The 25957-nt window shown below is 36.8% G+C and overlaps 1 protein-coding gene across 4 annotated transcripts in view; it reads left to right on the plus strand.

The window, feature by feature from the left end:
- The window catches only part of LOC106080048 (uncharacterized), a 31408-nt gene extending 6208 nt beyond the window's left edge, over window positions 1-25200 (plus strand). Inside the window, exons 1-3 of one of the 4 annotated variants that reach the window (XM_013241336.2) lie at window positions 12449-12598; window positions 19354-19584; window positions 24132-25200. In XM_013241336.2, coding sequence (XP_013096790.1) covers window positions 19375-19584; window positions 24132-24251 — 330 coding nt within the window. In that variant the 5' untranslated portion in view covers window positions 12449-12598; window positions 19354-19374 and the 3' untranslated portion in view covers window positions 24252-25200. Of the gene's footprint in view, window positions 1-12448; window positions 12599-19350; window positions 19585-24131 lie in introns of those variants that run through there. The other 3 variants (XM_013241337.2, XM_056019296.1, XM_056019295.1) reach the window with 3 other exon arrangements.
- The last annotated feature ends 757 nt before the right edge of the window (window positions 25201-25957 follow it).

Below are 25957 nucleotides of genomic sequence, written 5' to 3' on the forward strand. Positions count from 1 at the left end.
AAATGTCTACACTTTTTTTTTGTGGTGTACAATTAGAATGTGAGTCTCCCTCCCCCCCTCCTTTGACAACCTACGCCCCTGCTCACGTGATGCATTCTGATGAGGAGGTACAAATTGAGTTAGGTGCACAAGATAATGACGTTAGAAAAATGTCTTTTCTGTTTGACTTCATTTGAGCTACAAACCACAGACTCCCTGACCAACCATACAGCGATCTTGTTTGCTGGGAACAAAAGCAAATAGACCTTAATAACTTGTATAGTGGAAGGAAGGATATTAGGTCAGCGGTTCTCAGCCCGTTCTTTAATAGTCCCAGCATCCCGCGAAAGAAACAATTCTTACATACACTTTGCATATAAAACACAAAGCGCTTTTATTGGCCTAAGTTTTTTTGTTGATGTTAGAACCTATGTAGAGTTTGTCGTTGTCACGTAATTAAACAGGTCACTTGTCGCTAATAACAACGGAACTCGCTTGGTAACACTCTTATTCCAGATACAAGTCAAAAGGGGTGCTAAAAATAAACAGAGATTTTGATTTACGTAAATTCTGAACTTTTCTAGACCTTAAATTAGATCTAACTATATTTAATGGAAAGGAACAAAGTCAGTTGACAGTTGTAGGCCTACATTGTTCTTCACTCCAATACTTTTGTTGTGGATTCATTTAATAACTTTATTTCGTATTTTGCCGTCATATTTTAATTATATATCTTATCTTATTTTATACAGACGTTAGTTAAAAAAAAGAAGATGATTACGTCCTACGCGTCATGCATTTAGTCATGCATATTAACTAATGACCTAAATTCTGCTAAGTCACTGGTTTTCCAGGCTAGCTCAGGCAACCCATTCCACGTGAAGAGCGAGCGTAAAGGAACGGTCCCGGATTGTACGTGCCGTACACAACAGTAGTAGAAGGACGGGTGAAAATGCAACGGCGCATGGTGATTACAGATGCCAACCTTTAACCGCAACTGTGTATCAAGGATTGGACTCTTTAGTCGCACAAGAAGTTACAAAGGGAAAAGATAGTCTCTCGAGACGTAAAATGCTATAGACATGTTGAATAGATCGGCGTCAACATATGAATTTAGAGTTTTAGAAAAAAAAGCTGGCAACATAATAATATTTCCACACCCTCACCGTGGCATCCATTATTGAAACATTCATAATAAGAAATGAAAATAAAAAAGAAAATGAGCTTCCAAAGTACTGAGGACATGACACGTAGTAAAACCAAATGCTTGCTAACCCTTGTCCAATCTGCCACGAGTGTACCTGAGGTTTTGTTGCAATACATTGTGGAAATACAAAGGAATTCCTCTGGGGTCTCTACTTCCGACCCCGCTACAACAAGAGTGGCTTTGCAATGACTCAAAAAGCAATGCCCCTCCCCCCCCCCCAAAATGGATGCTATTAAATAATGGTTAATGAGGACTTTCACACTGAGGTGTTGCTGATTAGCCAACCTCTTCAGGCATTGAGAAGAGTTCCTTCCCTTTGATGAAGTGTCTTTATACCTTAGTTATCTGTCTGACAGAAGCGGACTTGCTACTAATAAATAGCACTGACCATTTAATCTTCTTTTAAGATACATATATAGCTAAAATTGGGTTACCCAACAAAATGGCGCGTCTAAAAAAATTGCGACAATAGCGCAGATACTATTTTTTTTTTAACTTTGTTCTGCACCGGTGCTTAGAGTGCACATTATCGCATGGCTCTGAACGAGACAAGGACATGACTGTAGACCAGGGGTAGCCAACATATGGTGCATGTGCCAAAAGTGGCGCATTGCACAATATCAAATGATGCATTTCACCACGAAAAAAACAAGATAAAGATAACCAATTTTATAAAAAAAATAAATAAAAGAAACTCACAGGAATTTAATTTAATACCTATTACGAGACCCCAATTGACCGAAATGTTTATAAAACTAACCAGACCAAAAAACAAAAACACACATTGATTTTATGTAATTGTTTGCATTGTGCAATTGCATGGTTATTATGTTTTTTCATTTCGTTATGCTTGGACATTTTTTATGTTACCTACTTAAGCTTTTAGTTATTAGAAATCATGACAATTTCAACCTTTTAAAAGACTTTATTTGCCTTAAGTCACTCTAAAAAAAAATCGAGATGGTCATACATATTTAAGGAAGCAAATTTATGTCTAGGAATTCATCAATTAAATAAAGTTAATCAAAGTAAACTAAGACGTCAATGTCTGATACAGTTACTGGAACTGTCAAGCCTTTTTATTCATGAAAAAGATCAAAATAAACTGCGGTCACGAGATTAACTCTTAATGTTATAGATTTGGAGAAAGCAAAGCAAATTTTAAAAACTTGCTAAAGCTAATTTAATTTAAAATTGCTAACTGTGTTTAGAAACTATAATCAGTGTATATGTCCAAAAGAAATGATAAATTTAAATGATTAAGGCAAACTAAAAATGTTGGCGTTTTTTTTTTCTAAAATCCCCTCTTCTACTAAACATTAATGTGCATATCAAACTAGCTGTACAAATGACCATACTTTACGGGACAGAAACCTGTCAAATTTGAAGTGGCCCATCTGTTTCAGAAGTGAAAAAAAAAGGCGCATGTAACCAAAAGGTTTGCCACCTCCTGCTCTAGACTTATACCTACGCTAGATAAGTCAGCTAAAAATAGGCTGTTTTTTATAAAAGCAAATTATCGAATTTATCATTGTGTTTAATCTGATATTAAATCTATGTCTTGTAATCGTTTGTCGTTGAGATGTCTGTCTTAGATTTATAATAATATAATATAATGTGCTATGTGTAAGTAAGAAGCTCAAACACATTCCATACAGGCAAAATTAACATCTACTGTAGTATATGAATATAGATATAGATGTAGATACGAAGTATCGTCTGTAATATATAAGATAAGATATAATTTTTATTTCATTATTGCCTTATAAAGGCTTTCTTGCACATAATGTGTACGTAAATTAAGTATTTGATACGCACCTGGGTATTTCTATGTTTCCATACTTGGTGTGTAATAATGATTACAGCAACTATCTAAATAAATTGTATATACAAATCGCATACATATATAGAAATTATAGATATATAGGTCTGTGATTTATATTACATAAGTTTCGTAACCTCTTCGTTACCTCTTTTATAGAAAATTAACTTTTGTAACTTCTTTTTTTTTTTTTTAATTTGAATGCAACTGGTATATATATATATATATATATATATATATATATATATATATATATATATATATATATATATATATATATTATAAAGTAGAATGTGAGGTGTATGTATGTATGTATGTATGTATGTTACTTATAGACATCAAAACCGCTTGACCAATCTTGATAAAACTAGGCAGGAATGTTCCTTGGGTACTAATTTAGACCGTAGTGTATGTATTGTAGCCCTAAAACAAACTTAGGACCCTAAAAAAAAAAAAAAGTTGTCCGACTCTATTACAGCTATAGTATTTTATGGATCTAGGCCATGGTTAACAATGTTGACATGAGAAAAGATCGAAAGGATTTAGACCTAGATCTAATTTTAAGAAATACACTTTGCGCACATAGTTTTTTACTTTGACACATGAAAATACAAAAGAAGATCCATTGATTTCATTATATAATAAAATTAACCTTCAATTTTGTGTTTCAAAAGCATTTTTTACATAAATTAGTTCCTGATATCTGTGACTACAGATTTCCTGGCGAACATTCTTTCATTAGACATTACCGATTGGTTACACATTAACACATCTCTCTACTGAGTGTATTCCTAGGCCTAGGTCTAAAACTCTTACTGAACTCTAAGATGATAAAACTTCTTTTCGCAAAGATAGTTTTGTGCTTTAACATATAAACATACTAATTATTGTCCATTCATTTGATATTTTAATCAATTTAACATTCAAATTTGTTTTTCTAAAGCATTTTTAGCGGCCCCCGAAAGGGGAAAAGACGCTATTAGTTTTGTGCGAAATGTCTGTTCGTCTGTCCGTCTGTCCGTCCGTCCCGTTTAGATCTCGTAAACTAGAAAAAATATTGAAAATCCGACATCACAATATTCTAGACCATTCAAAGTTCTGATGCAACGGCTACTATTTTTTTTCCTGAAAGCGAAAAATCTAATTTTTAAAATCAGTTATGCAAGCAGTTTTTCAAAGAAAAAAAGCTAATTAGTATGCATTTTAAGTAAAACCTAATTTAGAACGAATAGTAATCTTATAAACTCCATTTTCTACATAAATTTAATAAGCGCCGAGGTCTCATGATAATTCGAATAAGAGATGAAGCATTTTCAAAACAATTACATCAAGTGAAGACCAGGAGAGGCACAGTAAAGAGCTTAGCTTCCGAACCGAGGGTCCCGAATTCGAATCCTAGTGAAGACTGGGATTTTCAACTTCGGAATCCTTGGGCGCCTCTGAGTCTACCCAGCTCTAATGGGTACCTGACATTAGTTGAGGAAAAGTAAAGACGGTTGGTCGTTGTGCTGGCTACATGACACCCTCATTAACCGTAGGCCACAAAAACAGATGAACTTTACATCATCTGCCCTATAGACCACAAGGTTTGAAAGGGGAACTAGTTAGGCCAGGTTCACATCTAGCTTTGCATTAACTTGCACCTATCCTTTGATCTGCTGGACCGTTGGGGCACTACACAAGATCTGTCAACCTTCTTTCTCCATTCTTATCTCTCATTTGTCTTTGATATAATTTCATTTGGATGTTATGTCTGAAAATATTAAAACCTGCCTGGGTGGACCAATTCGGGGGCCGATTTTAAATTTGTGTTTCCACACAAACTGTCTTTGTAACCTTGTTAATACATTCGTTCACTGTTCGCTAAAGCTGCGTAGCTGTGTTGAGATAGGCCTATATTCATTCATGAAAAAAGGTCACGCATGCGCAACACAGAATGAACTCTATAAAAGCCAATTTTTAACTCTAGATTAGTGTAGATTTAGATCTATGTCTACCTCAAGATCTACTTTATACTGTAACACATGAACATACAAAATTAAGTCTATTCATCTCACATTTTAATCAAATATATGTAGGTCTACAAGCAAATGTTTTAAATTGGAAAAATGGATTTAAGCCTATTAGCTGTTTTTATTTGATAGCTTCATTCACACTATTTTTTACATTGACACATTCGCTTTACTTATTACATTATTATTTCGTTTAATTGTGACTATATCGACAGTAATGCGTAAATAAAGACCCGCGGGTCGCGGGTAACATATGTCTAGTATATATATAGCCTATATATATATATATATATATATATATATATATATATATAATGTTTACTTGCCGCAACAGGGTCGATTATTTTTTAAGAAAGGCGTGCGATTGGAAATATTCTTTATTGTTTTTGTTTTGCACAACTTTCAGTGACCTATGGATAATCTCTTTTGTGAGCTATTTTGGAAGGGGGGGATTTGGAAGAAGTTTTCGGTGCTGCCTTTTCAAAACTCTATTTTTAAAAACGTTACTGATTCTGTATTCGAACTAGAGGTCCCGAATCTCTTTTATTTTGGTATGTGGAGTAGCCACTGTGCTATCCAAGTACTCATACAAAATATTTATTGTTATCTTTTGTTAATTTCAAATTTTTACTCAACGACCTTATTCTCTACGTAAGGCTTATTATCCCTTATCTAGTACTGTCTCTGTAGAAAACAAAATTAACTGATTACGACTAATTGATCAAATAGTGGAGTATTCAATTTCCAATGACTCATGCGTTGTTAAAGACAAAAACAAAAACAAAAAAAGACAAAAACACAAATTGTGGAGAGTTTCAACTTGATCCGAGCATGTTTAAAGGAAGAACTAACGTGTGCAAGATTTGCCCCAGACCAGAGTGAGCTGATAGAAGCTATGTAAGAATCCAAAGAAAAAAAAATCATTTCCAACGAGGAGGTCATCTGCATGTACTGCACTCTACGTTCGGGTCAGACTACTAAGAGAATGTCACTCTCATGTCAACTTGTCAAAGCACGAGTGCATGTTCTTGACTCAAATGTACCGAAACGCTTTTTTTCTTTTGTTTGTCTCCCCCTTGATCTTATAACGTGCAGCTATAACTCGAGAGGCGAATTATCCCCCTTGTCAGTTTGTTAATAATTCTTTCTCCCCCTCCAATATAGTTGAACCTGCCTTCAGTTTGCCTTGTTCGGTGATTAAACATGGCTTCCACTTGCTTCGTTTAGGTCAACAGTTTTTAGTTCCCATTTTTTTTTTCTTTCCATAACTTTCTGTCATTCAGCTACCTCCCATTTAATATTAATATATGATTCCTTCCCCTGCATGGTACGTGCGTTCGACGCCCTAATTAAAAGAGCACTTGGTTATAATGCTCCATTTCGTTTTTAATTTTAGCTTTAGACTAAAAGCAATTAATTACTTTGACATAGAAAAATGTTAATTGGTATAACAATGAAAGAGTATAATAGTTGTGTGTGTCTTGTTGTCGTATTGACGCATTCCAAACATTACAATAACACATTAAGCTCCTGACAAGCCAAAAAAATTATAAATAAAAAGACGTAAAACATATATTTGCTGTTTGTTCAGAACTTTGTAATATCTAAAATATTATGTTATTGAATTTTCAATATCTTTTCTTCTTTCTGCTATCTAAACGGGACGGACGGACGGACAGATGGACGGACGGACAGATGGACGGACAGACAGACCCCACAAAACTAGAAAAAAATGAAACGAAATTAAGTTAAGTACCAAATGAGTGTTAATAAGTAATTAAAGCAGAAGGAATTATTGTTTTACACTTTGGACATTAAAATGTTTGTAAAATGTTTTACATGTTTCGGATGTTCCTTCAGAGTTGAAGATAGTTTACTTCCTAGTCCAAACCTCGCGCAGGACGACGGGGGATGGCAGCGGGCAGGGTTTGAACCCTCGACCGTCGATAAATCCGAACGACAGTCCAGCGCGCAAACCGCACGACCAGGCAGCCATCCATGCTGGCCTTCAAAGACATAGTTGGTAGTGCGAATAAGAAATTGAATCGATGCGGTTTCGATCTTGAAAATGGCTTAGTTAATTAAGAACAGGTTAAATTTTCGTACTTTATTTTTCACGGTAAGCGGGAGAATTAGTGATTATGAGTGGTCAGGACCAAGAATTTTATATTTTAGATTATTGTCAGAAATATACTACAATGCATGGGCGTAGCCAGGGGGGGGGGGTTTGGGGTTCAACCCCTCCCCCCTCCGAAATTAAATCCCCCCCCCCCCGCTAGGGGAACGGAATTAAGTGACTGAATTTTTATTCATTTTGTTTATTTTAGGTGAGATTTTAATACTAAATCATCACTTACCACAGCACAGCCGAGGGGGTTTTGAGTTAAAAACCCTCTACCAGGGGGTTTTGAGTTTAAAACCCCCTACCAGGGGGTTTTGAGATTTAAAAAAACCCTAACAGGGGGTTTTGTGATACAAATCCCTCTACCATTGGGTTTTGAGTTTCAAACTCCCTACCAGAGCTTTTTGCAGTTAAATCCCCCTCTTCTATAAAAGAAAACAAAAAATGCAAACAACAATCCCCAAATTCCATCAGCACAGTTAAGGAAGATTTTGATTTTAAAACCCCCTCCAAAATTTACGATAACCCCCTTCTCCATTATAAAAAAAAGCAAATTACACACTCAAAATTCTATGAGCGTAGCCAAAGGGGTTTTGAGTTTAAACCCCACCCCTCCAGTTGGGGTTTGAAGCTAAAAAGTACCTATTCAATATAAAAAAAAGCAAATTACACACAAAAAATCTATTAGCGTAGCCAAAGGGGTTTCGAGTTTAAAACCCCCTGCCAGCGGGGTTTGAAGCTGAAAACTACCTCTTCAATATTAAAAAAAAAAGCAAATTACGCACTCAAAATGCTATGAGCATAGCCAAAGGGGGTTTTGAGTTTAAATCCCCCTCCTCCAGATGGCTTTTTCTTTAAAGTTTAAAACCCCTCCAGATGGTTTTGAGTTTAAAATTCCCCTACAGAGCGTTTAAGAGTAGAAAACCTCTCTCTTCAATATTTTTTTTTAAGCAAACTACAGTCACCAAATTCTTTGATCGTAGCTAAATGGGGTTTTGAATTAAAAAAAAAAACAAAACAACTCCAGAGATTTTTTAGTTTAAAACCCCTCAACAGATGATTTTGACGAAAAAACTTTCCTTTTCGATATACAATCTAAAGCGAAATACAGGCATATAATTCCAAGAGCGTAGTCAAAAAAGGTTACAAATTTCTACCAGTGGCTTGGGCTCCATTAATAAAGTGTGAGTAGTCTTCTGCCAAAATTGAAAAACACTAAATGTGGCTCAACAAAAATGGCTAAGGCAGATTTTAGGAGTCAGTTATAGAGATCGGGTCTAAATCAAAGAAATCATATCCCGAACTGTGAGTCGAACCCTTAGTAAGGTTGTGACAGCGTCGCATGAGGTTTTGCGGGCCGACAAAATGAATTACGCAAAATAAGAGTTGCGGAAACAGCTTGTCAGAAAATGCGCCGAACGGCGCGAGAGGGTCTAAGTCAGTAAGAATAGCACATTAGGTTTTTGAAATAAAACTTTTTAATAGCAAGATAATGCACTGTAGATACCTCAGAATATGCATTTTATTGGCTTTCAATACCAGAAATAGTGCTCGGCGCTGGGGGAGCACTAAGAGCTCCCCCAGACCCCCTTGCTAGCAAGGGCGGGGAGTCAACAAGTTTTCCACTAATTCCAGGAAGAATCTATTCTAGGGCATAATAAACGTCTTCCGAAAGGGTCAGAATGTAATAAAGATTAATTATGTACGCACACACACTCATATATATATATATATATATATATATATATATATATATATATATATATAAATAATTATTTTTCGCGCCGGGGGGGGGGGGGGGGGAGGGGGGGGGGAATCCCCCCCAAAACCCCCCCCGAAAAAAATTCCTGGCTACGCCCATGCTACAATGTATTATAGAGGTAGTGTATAATCAATTAGTAATATTAGTGTTACTAAGATGAAATCTCCTTTTAAAAATGGTGCACATGTTTTGGTATTAAAAAAAACTACAGTTTGTTTATATAATCTTAAAAAATACAATAGTTCACTAGAAAGAAACAACAAGTTAACCATTACACATACACATTTGGAGTACGCTACAGGTGATTGCGTAATTAGATTTTCAAACCCGTTTTTGTTTTAGCTTTTTAAAGATGTAAACGTGACAGACAGACAGACATAATTTACAAGGAGTTACAAGGAGTCAACTAATAATCGTGCTAATAGATAACTATTGCTAACAATGTTCACTATTGTATATAAATTACTAATGCTAACAAATTACGATTGCTAGTACATCACTATTGCTAACATTCAATATGGCAATAAATGAATATCCAAGCAAATCATCATCGCTACTTCATCATTACCTATAGTACGATATTATAGTTAATAATATCTCTAAAGCTAAAAATTAGCAATCGCTAACTTATAATCATTGCAAACAAATCGTTGTTTGGGAATAAATCCTTTTGCTAAAAACAATTATAGCTAATAAATCACTATCGCTAACGATTCATCGCTAATTCTATGGTATGAAGATGATCATTGTTTCCCTTTGTTCACATCTACAGAGGAAACTGTAGGCCCGATTAATATTTCATTTTTGTTTTTATCAGTAGAAACTGGATTCAGCTTCAATAGTATTCATTCAATCATTAAGTCTCTATATTTATGACATGCATGCCAATCTGGGACACACGTCATAGCTTCGTGACATTACAACATTTTCTCACAGCTCTATTTTTATGCCAGGCCAACCACTACTGTCAGTGCCAGGACCATGACATTAGCCAGTGTCATCAGGCCCAGTAACCTCGTCAACAGACCCGTGTAATGTCATTTGAATCAAGTTGTGTCCTGCCAACCAACGCAAGGGCCCTTAAGGCTGGGTGTATGTGTGTGTGTGTGTGTGCGTGAGCGCTCGATATGTGTGCTAGATGTGAGGGTGTGAGTGAGCATCATGTGGGTGTGTATGTGTTTGGTAGAGAATGAGAGTGCGTGTGTGTGTGTGTGTGACTGGGTAAGGGAACGAAGCATCAACTCACACTAAACACGTCGATTCGTTAGGTCTGATGGGAGATGCTGTCTACAGGTTTAGCAGTTCCTTCACGTCCCCTACCTGATTGGTTGAGTGACACCCGGGCAGACGGCAAGGGTCTGATGATTCTCTTTACTCATTCACCCCTCGCCCCCCTTTCCCTCCAATTTCAGTATTTAGCTAGATTCTCGAGCCGCTCCCTGCATTTCAATAGTCAAGACGAGCCGACTTCGAGCGGTCTGTTTCGCCCGGCACAATATATCCAATCGTCTCGAAAACCTGTATGGATTCTCTTCTCTCCCCTTCTTGAAACGGAAGTCTATTGCCCATGTCAGCGGTTTCCTTTAAGTAAGTGTAGCGGGAGAAGTGGAACGGGAGGGGTGGGGTGGAGGGAGGGGGGTACAGCGTGCGTCCTCCGTTCTTTGGCTGCCAATTTCTGCTCATTAGCCCCGGAGCTCGATCGGGTGAAATTTAGTTTCGTTTCGAAGACGCTTCCTTGCTACTTGAGTGACTTTACGTCTGTCTCATTACAAGGACAGATATTATGTCTGTCTGTCTGTCTGTCTCTAGTTCTTTCACTCCGGTATCCTTTAATAGAGTCTTTGATGACAATGGTAAGGAAAAGGGTAAAATGGTGGGGGGGGGGGGGGGGACATGAGACAAATGTTGAAGGAGCTAGACAAAAAAAAAAATTCAAAGCAAAACGCTGAGGAGTGCAACAAAGCAACAAAGCAACAAAGCAACAAAGCAACAAAGCACGCGATTTCGGGAATTCAGGCATACTAAGTATTCTTTCCTGGGGTTTGGTCACTTAGTCAATGTTCAAGGCATCAAGCAATGGGTTTCCTTCCATCGAAACAACATTATGCTTGCTACGTCTTAAGTCAGGGAGGAGGAGGGATGAAAGAGGCATGAAAAATGGGGGTTCAGGGCAAACATGGGCGAGGCCTTTAATGTTGTCACATGGGGGCAAATGTCATCTTGGCACCCTCCTTGACGGAAGCAGCTCCGCAGCGTACCTCAAGGGGAGAGGGTCGTGATCTGATTGTCCCTCCACGACATGGACAAGGAAAACGGCCAGGAGGGAAGCAGCAAGGGGGAGAGAAGGAGGGACCTTACAGTAACTAATCTGTCGAGGTTAACAAGCAGGCTGTAATCGTGCAATTACTGGACCTTGTTGTTGGTAGTCGCCCCGAGACAGTCCGGCGGCTCTAGCCGGCCTCATCTCTTGTGTTTTCACGTAGAGGTTATAGGTCATCATATGTTTGTTGTTCTTTGCTATAAGAACATATAAAACAGATGTTTGTGCAGTTCTATGGTACAAGGGCTTATAGAACTGCTGTTAGTGCAGTTAAATGGGCATATAAAAAAACAACAGAAGTTTCTTAGGGCTAATGTAGTTCTATGTTAGAAGTGCATATATAAAACAACAACATATGTTTGTTAGTGTCAGTGCAGTTCTATGGTACAAGAGCAAGTTTGTTAGGGCCACTGCATCACTAAGTTCGCTTCAAGACCTTGACATTGACAAGTTACATGGTTATATACGTATACTAACAATTGTAGCCAATTGCTCAACGGAAGAATGTGGTTGGTTTTAGCAAACGCGACATTTTAAATTTTCATTTACAGTCTGGACCGTCTGTCGCAGGTTCGAATCTGTACTAGAGTTTGCTATTTGACCTGACTAAAAACTAGACATTTAGACTCATTTCAGCCTCCGTTTGCTTTGACGGACACTTTCATTCACATATAATTTGATCGACAGGTCGAGTATTTCCTCATCAGACCTTTAGGGACCTTATTGTAAAAGTCTCAAGACCCAAGCAGTATTAAAAAAAAATAAAAAGCTGGTTACGTGAACGCTAGTCTGTTCATCGACAAGTGTTATTTAACTACAGAGGTACTGGGTCACTTCTTTATTAATTTTTATAGAGAATCCCTTCGCACTGTTTTGTATTTTAACCTACAAGACAAACACACACACAAATATGATGAGAATCACCCAAAACTTACCAACATATTGGACAATTAAATAATAAAAACATCTACCATTACAATTATTTTAGATATACATATATACATGCATAACCTATATATATTTCCTACATACACATACATAAAACATATTTTATAGCTATCGTTCTACATGAGGTCCGACCAATGGGCTCTCACTATAGAACATTATGTCAGGAACACCGCCAACAATCGATAGTTATAGTTTATAGGATATTGATTTTTTTTTTTTTTGCGATCGAGCTCTCCCTTCCACGCGTTGTTTTACCTGTTGTGACGTCACCCGTTTTGAAGTGAGATTAAGTATTGAAGAACCAAGTGAAGGGAGATTATTCAGTACGTCTCAGCATTTCGTTAGCAAAAGGGCCTGTATTCCCTACACGGTGTTAAGTTTCAAAATTGTGGCTACCGCGGTGTATACCGTTGAAGGTTAGCGCAGGTAAGTGTCGCACAAGGTAGATAATCTTCAGGTTATTAGTCTGACAAGTTGTGATAATTATAGTGTTAAATATCACCCAAATAATTGACTTACCGAAACTTGAGTGTTAGTTATGTACAAGTCTTTTGGTTACGTGAGCGCAAGCGTAGTTCGAAATAGGCTACATTATTTCGCTACCATGTTAACCCTACTAGCTAGAGTTATAAATTATATGCAGTCTTTACCTTGTAAACTTTCTCACACTGTTACGATATGTTTTTAGAGTATGTAGACTACTAGTATAGAACACTTAGGACTTGACATAAGAACATTGTCTCTTGATTTTAATAATGAGTTTACATATTCTTAAAAAAAAAAAAAGAAAACTAACAACTTAGTTGTCAAAGAGATGATTTGACAGCTATATTTAGTTCTAAATGTTTTCTATTGCCGCAGACATATCTGATACCGTTCAAGTCTTGACTAATCCGCGTTACGGAAATCAATTTAAAAATAACAGAAGTGAAAGTTGCTATGAAGCGCATGCATGGGACCAACAATGGCTCTAATTCCTGTGCAAAGAAATCTTGATTGTTTTTTTTTTTTGGAGAAAGTTGTGGGAGTGACTACTGATACCACCAGAAGTATGGCTTGGTGCCATAGCGGACTGGCAGCAAGAGTTATTCGAAAAATTGTCAAGTCAAACGGAATTGTGGCAAGGTATTAAATCAGAACTATATGATGATATGTTTAGCAGTGTAATTTGTATAACATTTCACGCGTTGAACCACAAGACTTTGAAGAATTTTCTGACAAAGATAGACTTTAAATATGAAGACGTTTTATAGTGAAGTGGCTATGTACACCAATACAGTGAGGTGGTTATGCAGACCAATACAGTGAGATGGTTATGTAGACCAATACAGTGAGGTGGTTATGCAGACCAATACAGTGAGGTGGTTATGTAGACCAATACAGTGAGGTGGTTATGCAGACCAATACAGTGAGGTGGTTATGTAGACCAATACAGTGAGGTGGTTATGCAGACCAATACATTTAGGTGGTTATGTAGACCAATACAGTGAGGTGGTTATGCAGACCAATAAAGTGAGTTGGTTATGTAGACCAATACAGTGAGGTGGTTATGTAGACCAATACAGTGAGGTGGTTATGTAGACCAATACAGTGAGGTGGTTATGTAGACCAATACAGTGAGGTGGTTATGCAGACCAATACAGTGAGTTGGTTATGCAGACCAATACAGTGAGGTGGTTATGCAGACCAATACATTGAGTTGGTTATGTAGACCAATACAGTGAGGTGGTTATGTAGACCAATACAGTGAGGTGGTTATGTAGACCAATACAGTGAGGTGGTTATGCAGACCAATACAGTGAGTTGGTTATGCAGACCAATACAGTGAGGTGGTTATGCAGACCAATACATTGAGTTGGTTATGTAGACCAATACAGTGAGGTGGTTATGTAGACCAATACAGTGAGGTGGTTATGCAGACCAATACAGTGAGGTGGTTATGCAGACCAATACAGTGAGGTGGTTATGCAGACCAATACAGTGAGGTGGTTATGTAGACCAATACAGTGAGGTGGATATGCAGACCAATACAGTGAGGTGGTTATGCAGACCAATACATTTAGGTGGTTATGTAGACCAATACAGTGAGGTGGTTATGCAGACCAAAGGTTCTAAAACCTTTTTTTTTTATATGAGACATGAAACTGAATTATTTGTTTTGACTGAGAAATGTAAGCAAGTGCACCAATTTAACGACCTCTCACTGATGAGGGACTCGGCCGGCTTTTAAAAGTAAAATTACATCATATCTAAAGGAACCCAAAGCTAACAACAATAAAAACAAATTTATTTCGTATGAAATAGCTATAGTGTAGCAGGATTCCCAGAAGTTGGTTTAGGAAACACTTCCTACATCCCATGAATGTATATATTTACTACATCCACTATATCACTATATCCACTATATCACTACATCCACTATATCATTACATCCACTATATCACTATATCCACTATATCACTACATCCACTATATCACTACATCCACTATATCACTATATCCACTATATCATTATATCCACTATATCACTACCTCCACTATATCACTACATCCACTATATCACTATATCCACTATATCACTACATCCACTATATCACTACATCCACTATATCACTACATCCACTATATCACTACATCCACTATATCACTATATCCACTATATCACTACCTCCACTATATCACTACATCCACTATATCACTATATCCACTATATCACTACATCCACTATATCACTACATCCACTATATCACTATATCCACTATATCACTACATCCACTATATCACTACATCCACTATATCACTATATCCACTATATCACTACCTCCACTATATCACTACATCCACTATATCACTATATCCACTATATCACTACCTCCACTATATCACTATATCCACTATATCACTACATCCACTATATCACTATATCCACTATATCACTACCTCCACTATATCACTACATCCACTATATCACTACATCCACTATATCACTATATCCACTATATCACTACATCCACTATATCACTATATCCACGTCTTTCTAATAAAAGTGCATTATTTGAAAAAATGTTTTTTGTATTACTATTTTCATGTGGCTCGTGACAAGAGTATCGGAAATTAAAATAGCCCAACTAATTGTTTACGTTCGACATAACTGTTTTATCTAATGAATTGAATTGAACATTATTACATGTGCACAGTTTTTGCTATTACCTAATTTCATAACATCGAACCGAAGCTGAACTTTAGGTCTGATCGAACCGAACCCGAACTTTACAAGACATCGACCCGAACCGAACTTGAACTCAAATCTGACAGAACCGAACCGAACCCAACTTTCAAGAACGAATTAGTTCTTTCAAAACCGATGTAGGATATATACCTAACCTAGGCATAGTTCTTGATCCAAATTTAATTAAATTAATTTTTTTTTTTACTTTAAAAATTATAACGTCAAGCTATGCGGCCAACAAGCTAGAAATTCTTTTCTCAACTATAAATCAAATTTTAAGTTTCTAGGAAAATCGTTAGAGCCGTTTTTGAAATCCGCGTCCTGATTCTAGGTTCCAGGTACCAGGTTCCATGTTCTAGCATGAATAGAGATATTGTTAAAATAAGAGTTTTTAAAAGGTACGACGTTCGCTATAGCTTATAGATTGACAGGGTATAATTCCAGTCACACATATTTATGTAAATACATACCGACCATTTTTTAAAAGTAGTTTTATTCTATTTAATTATGTGTAACATTGTTCCTTTATTCATATGCCCAATGGAAATGTTAAAATAACCGGTATATCAATACAGATTTGAGCCTTTCAGCCTGAATAAACCATTTAAAAAAAAATAAAATGGCTTAGAACACACGACTGACCCACAGTGTGGTGATGGCTGAGTGATGTCCAGGAACATTGTTTGCATTGATTAGCCTAGTTTTAAGTATACAATGTTGGACATAAAACATTAAAAATAGAAATTCAGGCTGATTTGTCAGCTGGTAAACGCACTAACAAGAACATTAAGCATTATGTTTCTCGGATGTTTTGGGCTTCCATAGAAACTAAAGACAGTTACTTTAAAAAAAAATCCTCCCAATTTCAAGATTTTCGTTTGTTTGCCATGTGAGCACATGTATGTTACGTGTGTACGTGTGTACGTACATGTGTCTACAACAGACACAAAATAGACAACCTAGTGATCATGAAGTATAAACAATGTCTGAACAATGTCTGAACAGTGTTCACCTGAATCGTTGTGAGAATCATGGAACTTAAATGTTTTGTCTTGTGTGTTTTTTGGCAATGTCATCTTATATGGATAAAAAAAATCAACAACAAAAAACGCATAAATAATTGAAATAAACATTAAATGTCCGTTGACCGTGTGGAACAAATGCTCTTGTCCTGGATTCATTCAATTGTAGTGGAGTGGTTAGCATGTCGACCCAAGGAGGCTTGATCCATGAGTTTGAATTCAAGTTTTCTCATTCTCCCAGTTGTTTAAAAAAAAACGCTTTAAAATAATAAAATCGATTAGTGTAAATTTCACCCAGATATTCCTTTCTCCAGACCAGTGATAGATCATAGTGTATTGAGAAAGCTAAAAGCCTGATATAGCGCTAAACAAAAAACTATTGTTAAAACTATTATTAATTTCACAGTGTTGAAATGTGTTTTCTATAGGTTGTACCACTTAGTGTTTGGAAGTAACATCTCTTGTAACTGTTGTTGTTACCTTAAATGGCGTCCTAAATAAACAGCTGATCTGTCAGTTACAAACTAGCATTAGAGCTATGTGCTAATTCGTTTAATGTTATCAACACACAGATTTATTGTGGTTGGTCTAGATCTATTACAAATTTAATTACATGGCTGATGCAAACTAATTGATACAATTGCACTTCGTATAAGATTTTATATATTTTTTTAAGCATTGGTCATGTTTAATTTAACAAAAAATAAATAAAAGTAATTGCCGTAACAGTGACTTCGAGATTGTCCGTTGAGTCCACAAGGGCACTTCAAAAAATAAAAGCAAAAAGTCTTAACTGTAAGAAGTTAAATGTTACGCATTTGTATAAAAATGTGTTTTATATTTCTGACTTTAATATAACAATAATGAGAAATAAAAAATCGATATAAAACTTATTGGGCTGATGCAACAAAATTCATTTGGCGGCCACCGCGAAGAAGAACATTTAGTTGTAATAAAGAAAAGTTGAGATACACTTTAGTTATAGGAGTTCTTTGGTAGTTGGAGAACTTCTGAAACAAAAACATAAAACGAGGTCACAGGAGAATTTTCTTGAGGTCAAAGATGTTTTTAAAATGATTTTTTTGACAGCATTCAATGCAGTGGCGTAGCTAGGGTGGGGGATGTGGAGGAGAGAATTTGAAAATCCTCTCTGGGCCCTACTTGAGGGGGGGGGGCCCACACATTATTTTTTTATATAAAAAATTATATATTACGCAAAATGCAGGGGACCTCAAAGAAGTCAAGCCACCCGGGCACCCAAGCAAAGGAAAATTCCTAGCTACGTCCCTGATTCAATGCTAGAAAATGGTGATTAGATTAGCCTCTGTTTCTGAGATATTTGAGTGACTTGGACGCAATGTCAAAATAAATCACAATCGAAGAGTCATGGGGTCGTAGTGGCTAAAAAGAAAGGAGCAGATGATCCGAAACAAATCAACGGGAGTAGACGGTGGGTCATGCTAGCAGTAAAAGTATTTAAAACATAAAATAAGGCATTCGTTTGTTAATAGGAACCATCCAAAGTTTACGTTTAAGAAGTCTAAAAGCATCGTGTGTCATGACATAATAAGGTCAGCTCCTAAGCAGTTGTAACTGAAATCGAGTGTCATGACATAATAAGGTCAGCTCCTAAGCAGTTGTAACTGAAATCGAGTGTCATGACATAATAAGGTCAGCTCCTAAGCAGTTGTAACTGAAATCGAGTGTCATGACATAATAAGGTCAGCTCCTAAGCAGTTGTAACTGAAATCGTGTGTCATGACATAATAAGGTCAGCTCCTAAGCAGTTGTAACTGAAATCGTGTGTCATGACATAATAAGGTCAGCTCCTAAGCAGTTGTAACTCAAATCGTGTGTCATGACATAATAAGGTCAGCTCCTAAGCAGTTGTAACTCAAATCGTGTGTCATGACATAATAAGGTCAGCTCCTAAGCAGTTGTAACTCAAATCGTGTGTCATGACATAATAAGGTCAGCTCCTAAGCAGTTGTAACTGAAATCGTGTGTCATGACATAATAAGGTCAGCTCCTAAGCAGTTGTAACTGAAATCGTGTGTCATGACATAATAAGGTCAGCTCCTAAGCAGTTGTAACTCAAATCGTGTGTCATGACATAATAAGGTCAGCTCCTAAGCAGTTGTAACTGAAATCGTGTGTCATGACATAATAAGGTCAGCTCCTAAGCAGTTGTAACTGAAATCGTGTGTCATGACATAATAAGGTCAGCTCCTAAGCAGTTGTAACTCAAATCGTGTGTCATGACATAATAAGGTCAGCTCCTAAGCAGTTGTAACTCAAATCGTGTGTCATGACTAGTGGCGTAGCTAGGAATTCGCTATCACCTGGGGTGCCTGGGTCTTGACCTCTTTGTGGGCCCCTGCTTTTTGCGTAATATTTAAAATTTAATGTAAAAAACTATTTCGAACACTCATTTGGGGGGCACCCTCAAGTGAGGGCCCAGGGGATTTTCAAATTCTTCCCCCCTCCCCTATCCTAGCTACGCCACTGGTTATGACATTATTAGGCCAACTTGTAATCAGTTATATTTGGCTTTGAATGTCATGACATTATTAACTTCACTTTTAATCAGTTATATTTGGCTTTGAATGTCATGACATTATTAACTTCACTTTTAATCAGTTATATTTGGCTTTGAATGTCATGACATTATTAACTTTACTTTTAATCAGTTATATTTGGCTTTGAATGTCATGACATTATTAACTTTACTTTTAATCAGTTATATTTGGCTTTGAATGTCATGACATTATTAACTTTACTTTTAATCAGTTATATTTGGCTTTGAATGTCATGACATTATTAGGCCAACTTCTAAGCAGTTGTAACTGAATGTGAGTGTCATGACATTACTTGACCAACATATTCTCTATGTTTCAACCTCCTTTAAAAAAACTCTGTACTCTAAGCAGGACATTCTAGGGTGACAAACCATGACCAGCATCAGGTCATCTGTGCGGCCCAAGAGCAGCAAGCAGGCGTGGGGCACCATACTAAAGCCAGAGTTTGGACTGGGCTATCAGAGAATGACCGAGTATGAGATTGAGCAGACAGTCAACAGACTGGCCGTGGTGCCACCTGCCAAACAGCCATACTACCACAGACCGCAGAAAAAGATTAGCCAAGAGGAAGTGAAAGCTATGGTAAGTGGAAACAGCAATCCAGACATTTTGTTAAAATATTCGAGATTTTCATACATTTGGTTTGGTTCGTAAATGGCAAAGCTTTTTGCTGTCTCCGGTGTACAGAACAGAAAGTACTCATAGGCCAGAACAGAAAGTACTCATAGGCCAGAACAGAAAGTACTCATAGGCCAGAACAGAAAGTACTCATAGGCCAGAACAGAAAGTACTCATAGGCCAGAACAGAAAGTACTCATAGACCAGAACAGAAAGTACTCATAGGCCAGAACAGAAAGTACTCATAGGCCAGAACAGAAAGTACTCATAGGCCAGAACAGAAAGTACTCATAGGCCAGAACAGAAAGTACTCATAGGCCAGAACAGAAAGTACTCATAGGCCAGAACAGAAAGTACTCATAGGCCAGAACAGAAAGTACTCATAGGCCAGAACAGAAAGTACTCATAGGCCAGAACAGAAAGTACTCATATGCCAGAACAGAAAGTACTCATAGGCCAGAACAGAAAGTACTCATAGGCCAGAACAGAAAGTACTCATAGGCCAGAACAGAAAGTACTCATAGGCCAGAACAGAAAGTACTCATAGGCCAGAACAGAAAGTACTCATAGGCCAGAACAGAAAGTACTAATAGGCCAGAACAGAAAGTACTAATAGGCCAGAACAGAAAGTACTCATAGGCGAAGTGCTTCAAAAAACTCTGTAATACTTGTTTGGACTTTTCAGCCCTGTAGCGGTACATGTCTCTAGACCTTTCGCTAAAGCTCAACATATTCATTTATTTGGCAACAACGATCTTGCAAATTTTATTTTTTTTATATTTATTTTGAAATCTTTCCAAGTAGCTCTCTTTTCACTACAAAGCTTCTATCAACTCACTCTGTCTAACTGTCTGGTAAAAAATGTGTACACGTTATTTCTCTCACACCCATTCTCGGATCAAGTTGAAACTTTGCACAATTATTCGTTGACATAGACAAGACATGAATTAATAAAAAAAAAGACATTTACCAATGAGACAATTAATTACTGGTAATTAATTATTTTGTTTAATAGCAGCCATTATGTAGAAGCTTTTACCACGTAAACTAGACTTCCAGTGAATGTTTATAATTAGTTGTCGTTAATTAGACCACACATCTTATCTTATATAATACAGACGTTACTTACACATGTATTTCAATCGTCTATTAATGACTTTGTAATATATTGATCTCGAATGAAACGCGAAGTTAGAGACACCCATTTAATTGTTATTTCAAACTAATTGTCGATTGGATGAGATCTTTCAGGTAATAGCTCATGGATTATCTTAAGGTCAGTCTAAAATCCGAAAAAAAAAACAAGCCTGAAAGAGGATTCCAGCTTGACGCCATTCTGAGCAGACTTTGAGCAAGTGGTAACACGGCTTCACTTCCTAACCAAAAGATCACGATCTGAAACTCCATTGATCGATGACTGTTTAAACCTCGGGGTCCTGAAGTCGTCATGAATCCATCCAACTCTAGTGGACACCTGACGATAAATGAGAAGGAGAACGTAAAGGTCGTTGGTCGTTGTGCTGGCTGCATGACACTCTAGTTGTCCAACATAGCAAAAAAAAAATTAAAAAAATGACCTTTCATCCCTTGTATCATGGACCGTTAGGTCCGAAAATGACCTTTTTTTTTTAGATTTCACGAAGCTTGACCGCACATGATATTCGGACGTATGTTTGTCCACTACCACAAGAGGTCAACTTAAGAGCCGAGGTTTTACCTGTTACTTGTTAGTCTCATTGAACGATCAGTTCGGTCTGTAATGTCAATATATCGAGCTTTAACTATGGTGGTGCGAAAGAGAACAATCAATCGAACTCAAATCACTTAATCGATAGTGGCCAAAGCAAATTGAACAATTTGCTTGCAATCAGGTTTCGCCTGGGTCATTATCGTATGTGTGTATAGGTGCATGTACATAATTTCTTTCTGTGTTTGTGTTTATCTAAAATATATAGAATTAAAGGTAAGGTGTATGTATGTGTGTATGTATGTTCCGCATAGAAATCAAAATCGTTTGACCAATCTTGATAAAAACTGGCTTCAAAGTTCCTTTTATCATAGCGGAGACCGTAGTGTACTGTTAATGTCCTCCAACAAACGGAAGGTCCTAAAATAAATTTAAAAAAAACAACTAAAATCGTCTCTATTGAAGAACAAAACTTTTTTAACAAACCGGGTAAACCCAATTTTTACACTCTACTCTTATTTTCGTGACAAAATAAAACATAAATTGAAGAGAATAGTCGCTATATTTGACATAGATCTAAATCCAAAGCACTAGATAGTTAATACTCTACCATCGGTGGTTTTTAACAATCTATCTATATATATAATTCTCTTCTTCCCTAAACAGGTCAAACAAGAAGTAAAGGAAAGATCACTCTCTTATTTCTGCGGATAGTCACCCCACGAAAAAAAAACAAGAAAAGGGGGGGGGGGGAGAACACGTTTTCACAGCTCGCTACGGATGGCTGCGCGCTGGACTGTCAAACCCTGCCCGCTCCCATCCCATGCGGGAGGTTTGGACTAGGAAGTAAACTATCGTCAATTCTGAAGGAACATCCGAAACATGTAAAACATTTTACAAACACTAAATAGCAGGGCCGGACTTAAGCATTGTGGGGCCCTATTCGAAACGGATTTCGCGGGGCCAAGTTTGGGTAGGGAAGCGGACAATAAGTCAAATTTAAGAGTTTGTATTAGAAAATAAATTCGTCTATGCATTTTATTCATTCTTTACTACGTACAGAATTACTTTACGAGCCTTGCGTGTAGCAAAGTCATACAGTATATCATAATAATTCTGTTTCCCACATAGATCCCGCTCAATAGCAAGAATTACCAAATGTTTCAATCTTTCTTTGACAATTGTTGACCTCAAGTAATTCTTCATTAGTTTGAGGTGCGAGAAGCTTCTTTCACCTGATTACACAATTACGGCTAATGCACAATGCCGTTTTTATTAATAGAGCGTAGGATTGACGTTTTCCATATTGAATGACACCCCAAAATGATTTTTTTTTTCTATGTATTTCCCTATATTTTAAGCACTTTTTCGTATATTTTGCAGTTTTGGGAGATTTCCAGGAGCTCCTGGTAAATCGGGAAATCTGTTTTAAGTTATAAATGGTTTAATTTAATAATTTATACACCTTGAATTAAAGCGGGTTCCATGAAAGTGCAGCCCTGCAAAATAGCGGCGTATGCTATGCCGCCGGTCGACTAGTATTTAATAAAAGAATATATGGTAGCTCAACTGTGAGATATATTTCCCCGTGTATAAGCTATTGTTATTAAAATTACGCCAGCCTACTGAACCCAGAGTGGCGATCACAGGTTTAGAGGTCTACATACAAACACGCTTATTTCAAGACATCTGGTCTGCTGGTGCTGACGACGAAACTGATGCCTGTCTCGTCTCATTGTTTGTCATATTCACCATCTCCATCCATTATATTTCAATCATACCCTGGTCAGCCATCTGTCACGGACACTCTTGGTCAAACAATCGACACGCCTGGCACTGACCAAGTGGATAACAAGAATTAATGAATGAGATTAAAGTTGACTCTTACTCTTGCCTGTATACATTCAAAAACCTTTTCTAGATGTAATTCAACTATGCATATTTTGAACGTATTCAACAAAGTATAGCTTTAAAAGTATAGTTTAAAAAAGTATAATTTCTGTAGATCTATAGTTGACATGTAATTCAACTAGGCATAGTTTCAAATAACAACGTTACTTTATGTATTCTTTTTCAACAAAGTATAGTTTTAAAAAGTATAGTTTTGAAAAGTATAGTTCTAAAAAAAGTATATAGATCCAAAAATAGTTGATAGTAAAAATAACGTGTTAACGTTATTCAAAGGTCAACACGTTCTTTATCTTCAGATTTAGACTCGAAACGACTTAATAGTTAAAAATAGTTCAAAGGAAATACGAGTTGATCCTAAGTACTCAATAATCATAATGAAGGGCATTCATGAAGGTTTTTGTTAGGTCTTCCCAAGGAATGAGAACTGTCAGAGAACTATTAACTTTGGGTCCATAAGTTTTATGCTCGATATGGAATCTGTTTTCTCTTTAGATTTGGTTAATCACACAGAGTTAGGTTTTAATTTTTATTCTTAAAATAGTCCATCTTTTAAAAAAAAGATTCCGGTTTGTTCTTGACCAATTCCAATGTCCCCGGCTCCGCTCGTTAATATACACTAACATTACGTCCGATATTGCAGAATTTTACCAAACATTATTACCTGCGTCACACTATCTAAACTAATTGGACGCTTTAGTTCACTTTATGAGTACAAGGGTGGGGAGGGGGTCACATAATGTAAACAGTTTATGTGATCACGTTACTGCACTAGGCAAAACATGGCTTGATTAGCAGCATTCTATATTTAGAATTAGCCGTGCTCAGTTTTTGTTTCAAGGAACGTAACTCTTTTATTTTTTTCTTCCGCCCTCCCCCCCCCCCCCTCCTTTCCAATTGTTCACCACTTGACCAGATGGATCGACTGACCAAAGCCGATAAAAGAAAGATTCCAGAAAGCGACAGGAGAGTGACAGTATCAGATTATAGTACAATGGGCGTCGTCTGCTCCTACGCTTGGAAAGGATACAATTAAAGCACTGGACAGTGGTCATCTTGAGGCGTGGACATCTTCAGCTAGTCACTAAGATGATACTAAGAAGAAGAGTGTGGGGCTAAACGAAATCAATGACTACAGAATGCGAGGACTGCGTTCAACTAGTACACTGTTTAGGACTATATTTAACTAATGCAAGTTTTTAGATAGTGACTGTGTGAAAGCTAAGGCTGTAATTATCTATATACGAAAATTGTGTTTAACCTTAGACTCTGTTTGTTTTCTAATAGACTTTGTTTAACAATAGACTGTTTTTGTTTAACTTTATAGACTGTTTAGTTTTGGACTGTGCTTAACTTTAAATTTTTTAGTTTTTACTTAATATGTAATTTAATTTTTAGAATGTTTAACAACTGATTGTGTTTAACTGGAGACTGTGTTTAACCTTAGATGATGTTTACATTAGACTGTGCTAAATTTTATATTTTAATTTACTAGAGACAATGTTTAACAATTGATTGTTGTTGTTTTTTTTTAACTCCAGACTGCGTTAGACTTGAGTCTGTGATTAACGTAGACTGTGATTTACTAATAAAAGGGTCGATGGAGTGTGTTAAACCTGAGACTGTTTTTGACTTAAGACTGTTTAACTTTGAACTGTAATTTACTAATTACAAGGTGTAATTTATTGATTGTATTGTATCATGTGTTCAACCTACGACTGTAACTAAGTAAAGGCAATGTTTAACCAGCGATTGTATTTAATTTATAAAATTGTTTCATTTAAAAATATTTATAACTTTAGATTAAACCTTATTTTTTGGCTATATTTTTGTTTTCTGGAATTTCAATGCTTTATTTTATACCTTCATGATAGACTCTACAGCAAGTCTGGCTTGGTATTTGTATTCGAATTTGAAGTGCTTATGTAATATCTGAAGAGTTATATTAACATAATGGACTAATAAATCTAATAAATAAAATAAGTTTTGTCTTTGTTAAATTTCACTAAAAGTATTTTGGCAGTTTTTCTTAACAGAAATCTTTTTCTTGGCTGAGTGTCCATTTTTTTTTACTTTACTGTCTCTCTTTTCTTTTTTCTTTTTTTTCTGTCAATCGCTTCTCTTTATTCCTTTTTGTTCTCTTTCTCTCTTTCTTTATATCTCTATTGCCTTATTTCCAACTCCCAAGATTCTCTTTTTTTTCTCCCATGTTTCTTATTCTCTTTCCCATTCTCTCTCTCTCTCTCTTCCTCTCTTTATCTGAAATGACCGGGGGATGAAATGACCAGGGGATGAAGTGACCAGGGATTAAATGACCATGGGTTGAAATGACCGGGGGATGAAATGACCAGGGGATGAAGTGACCAGGGATTAAATGACCATGGGATGAAATGACCGGGGATGAAGTGACCGGGGGATGAAATGACCGGGGATGAAGTGACCGGGGGATGAAATGACCATGGGATGAAATGACCGGGGATGAAGTGACCGGGGATGAAATGACCGGGGATGAAATGACCATGGGATGAAATGACCGGGGATGAAGTGACCGGGGGATGAAATGACCAGGGGATGAATTGACCGGGAATGAAGTGACCGGGGATGAAATGACCGGGGATGAAGTGACAGGGGATGAAATGACCGGTCACTATATTTCTTGCCTCTCTGCCCCTCTCTCTATTTGCTCTTTCTCTTTCTATCTTTATCTCTTGTTACTTTCCTCTTTACATTTGTCTTCTAACC

The sequence above is a fragment of the Biomphalaria glabrata genome, chromosome 2 (genome assembly GCF_947242115.1).
Source record: "Biomphalaria glabrata chromosome 2, xgBioGlab47.1, whole genome shotgun sequence".
Taxonomy (NCBI): Eukaryota; Metazoa; Mollusca; class Gastropoda; family Planorbidae; genus Biomphalaria; species Biomphalaria glabrata.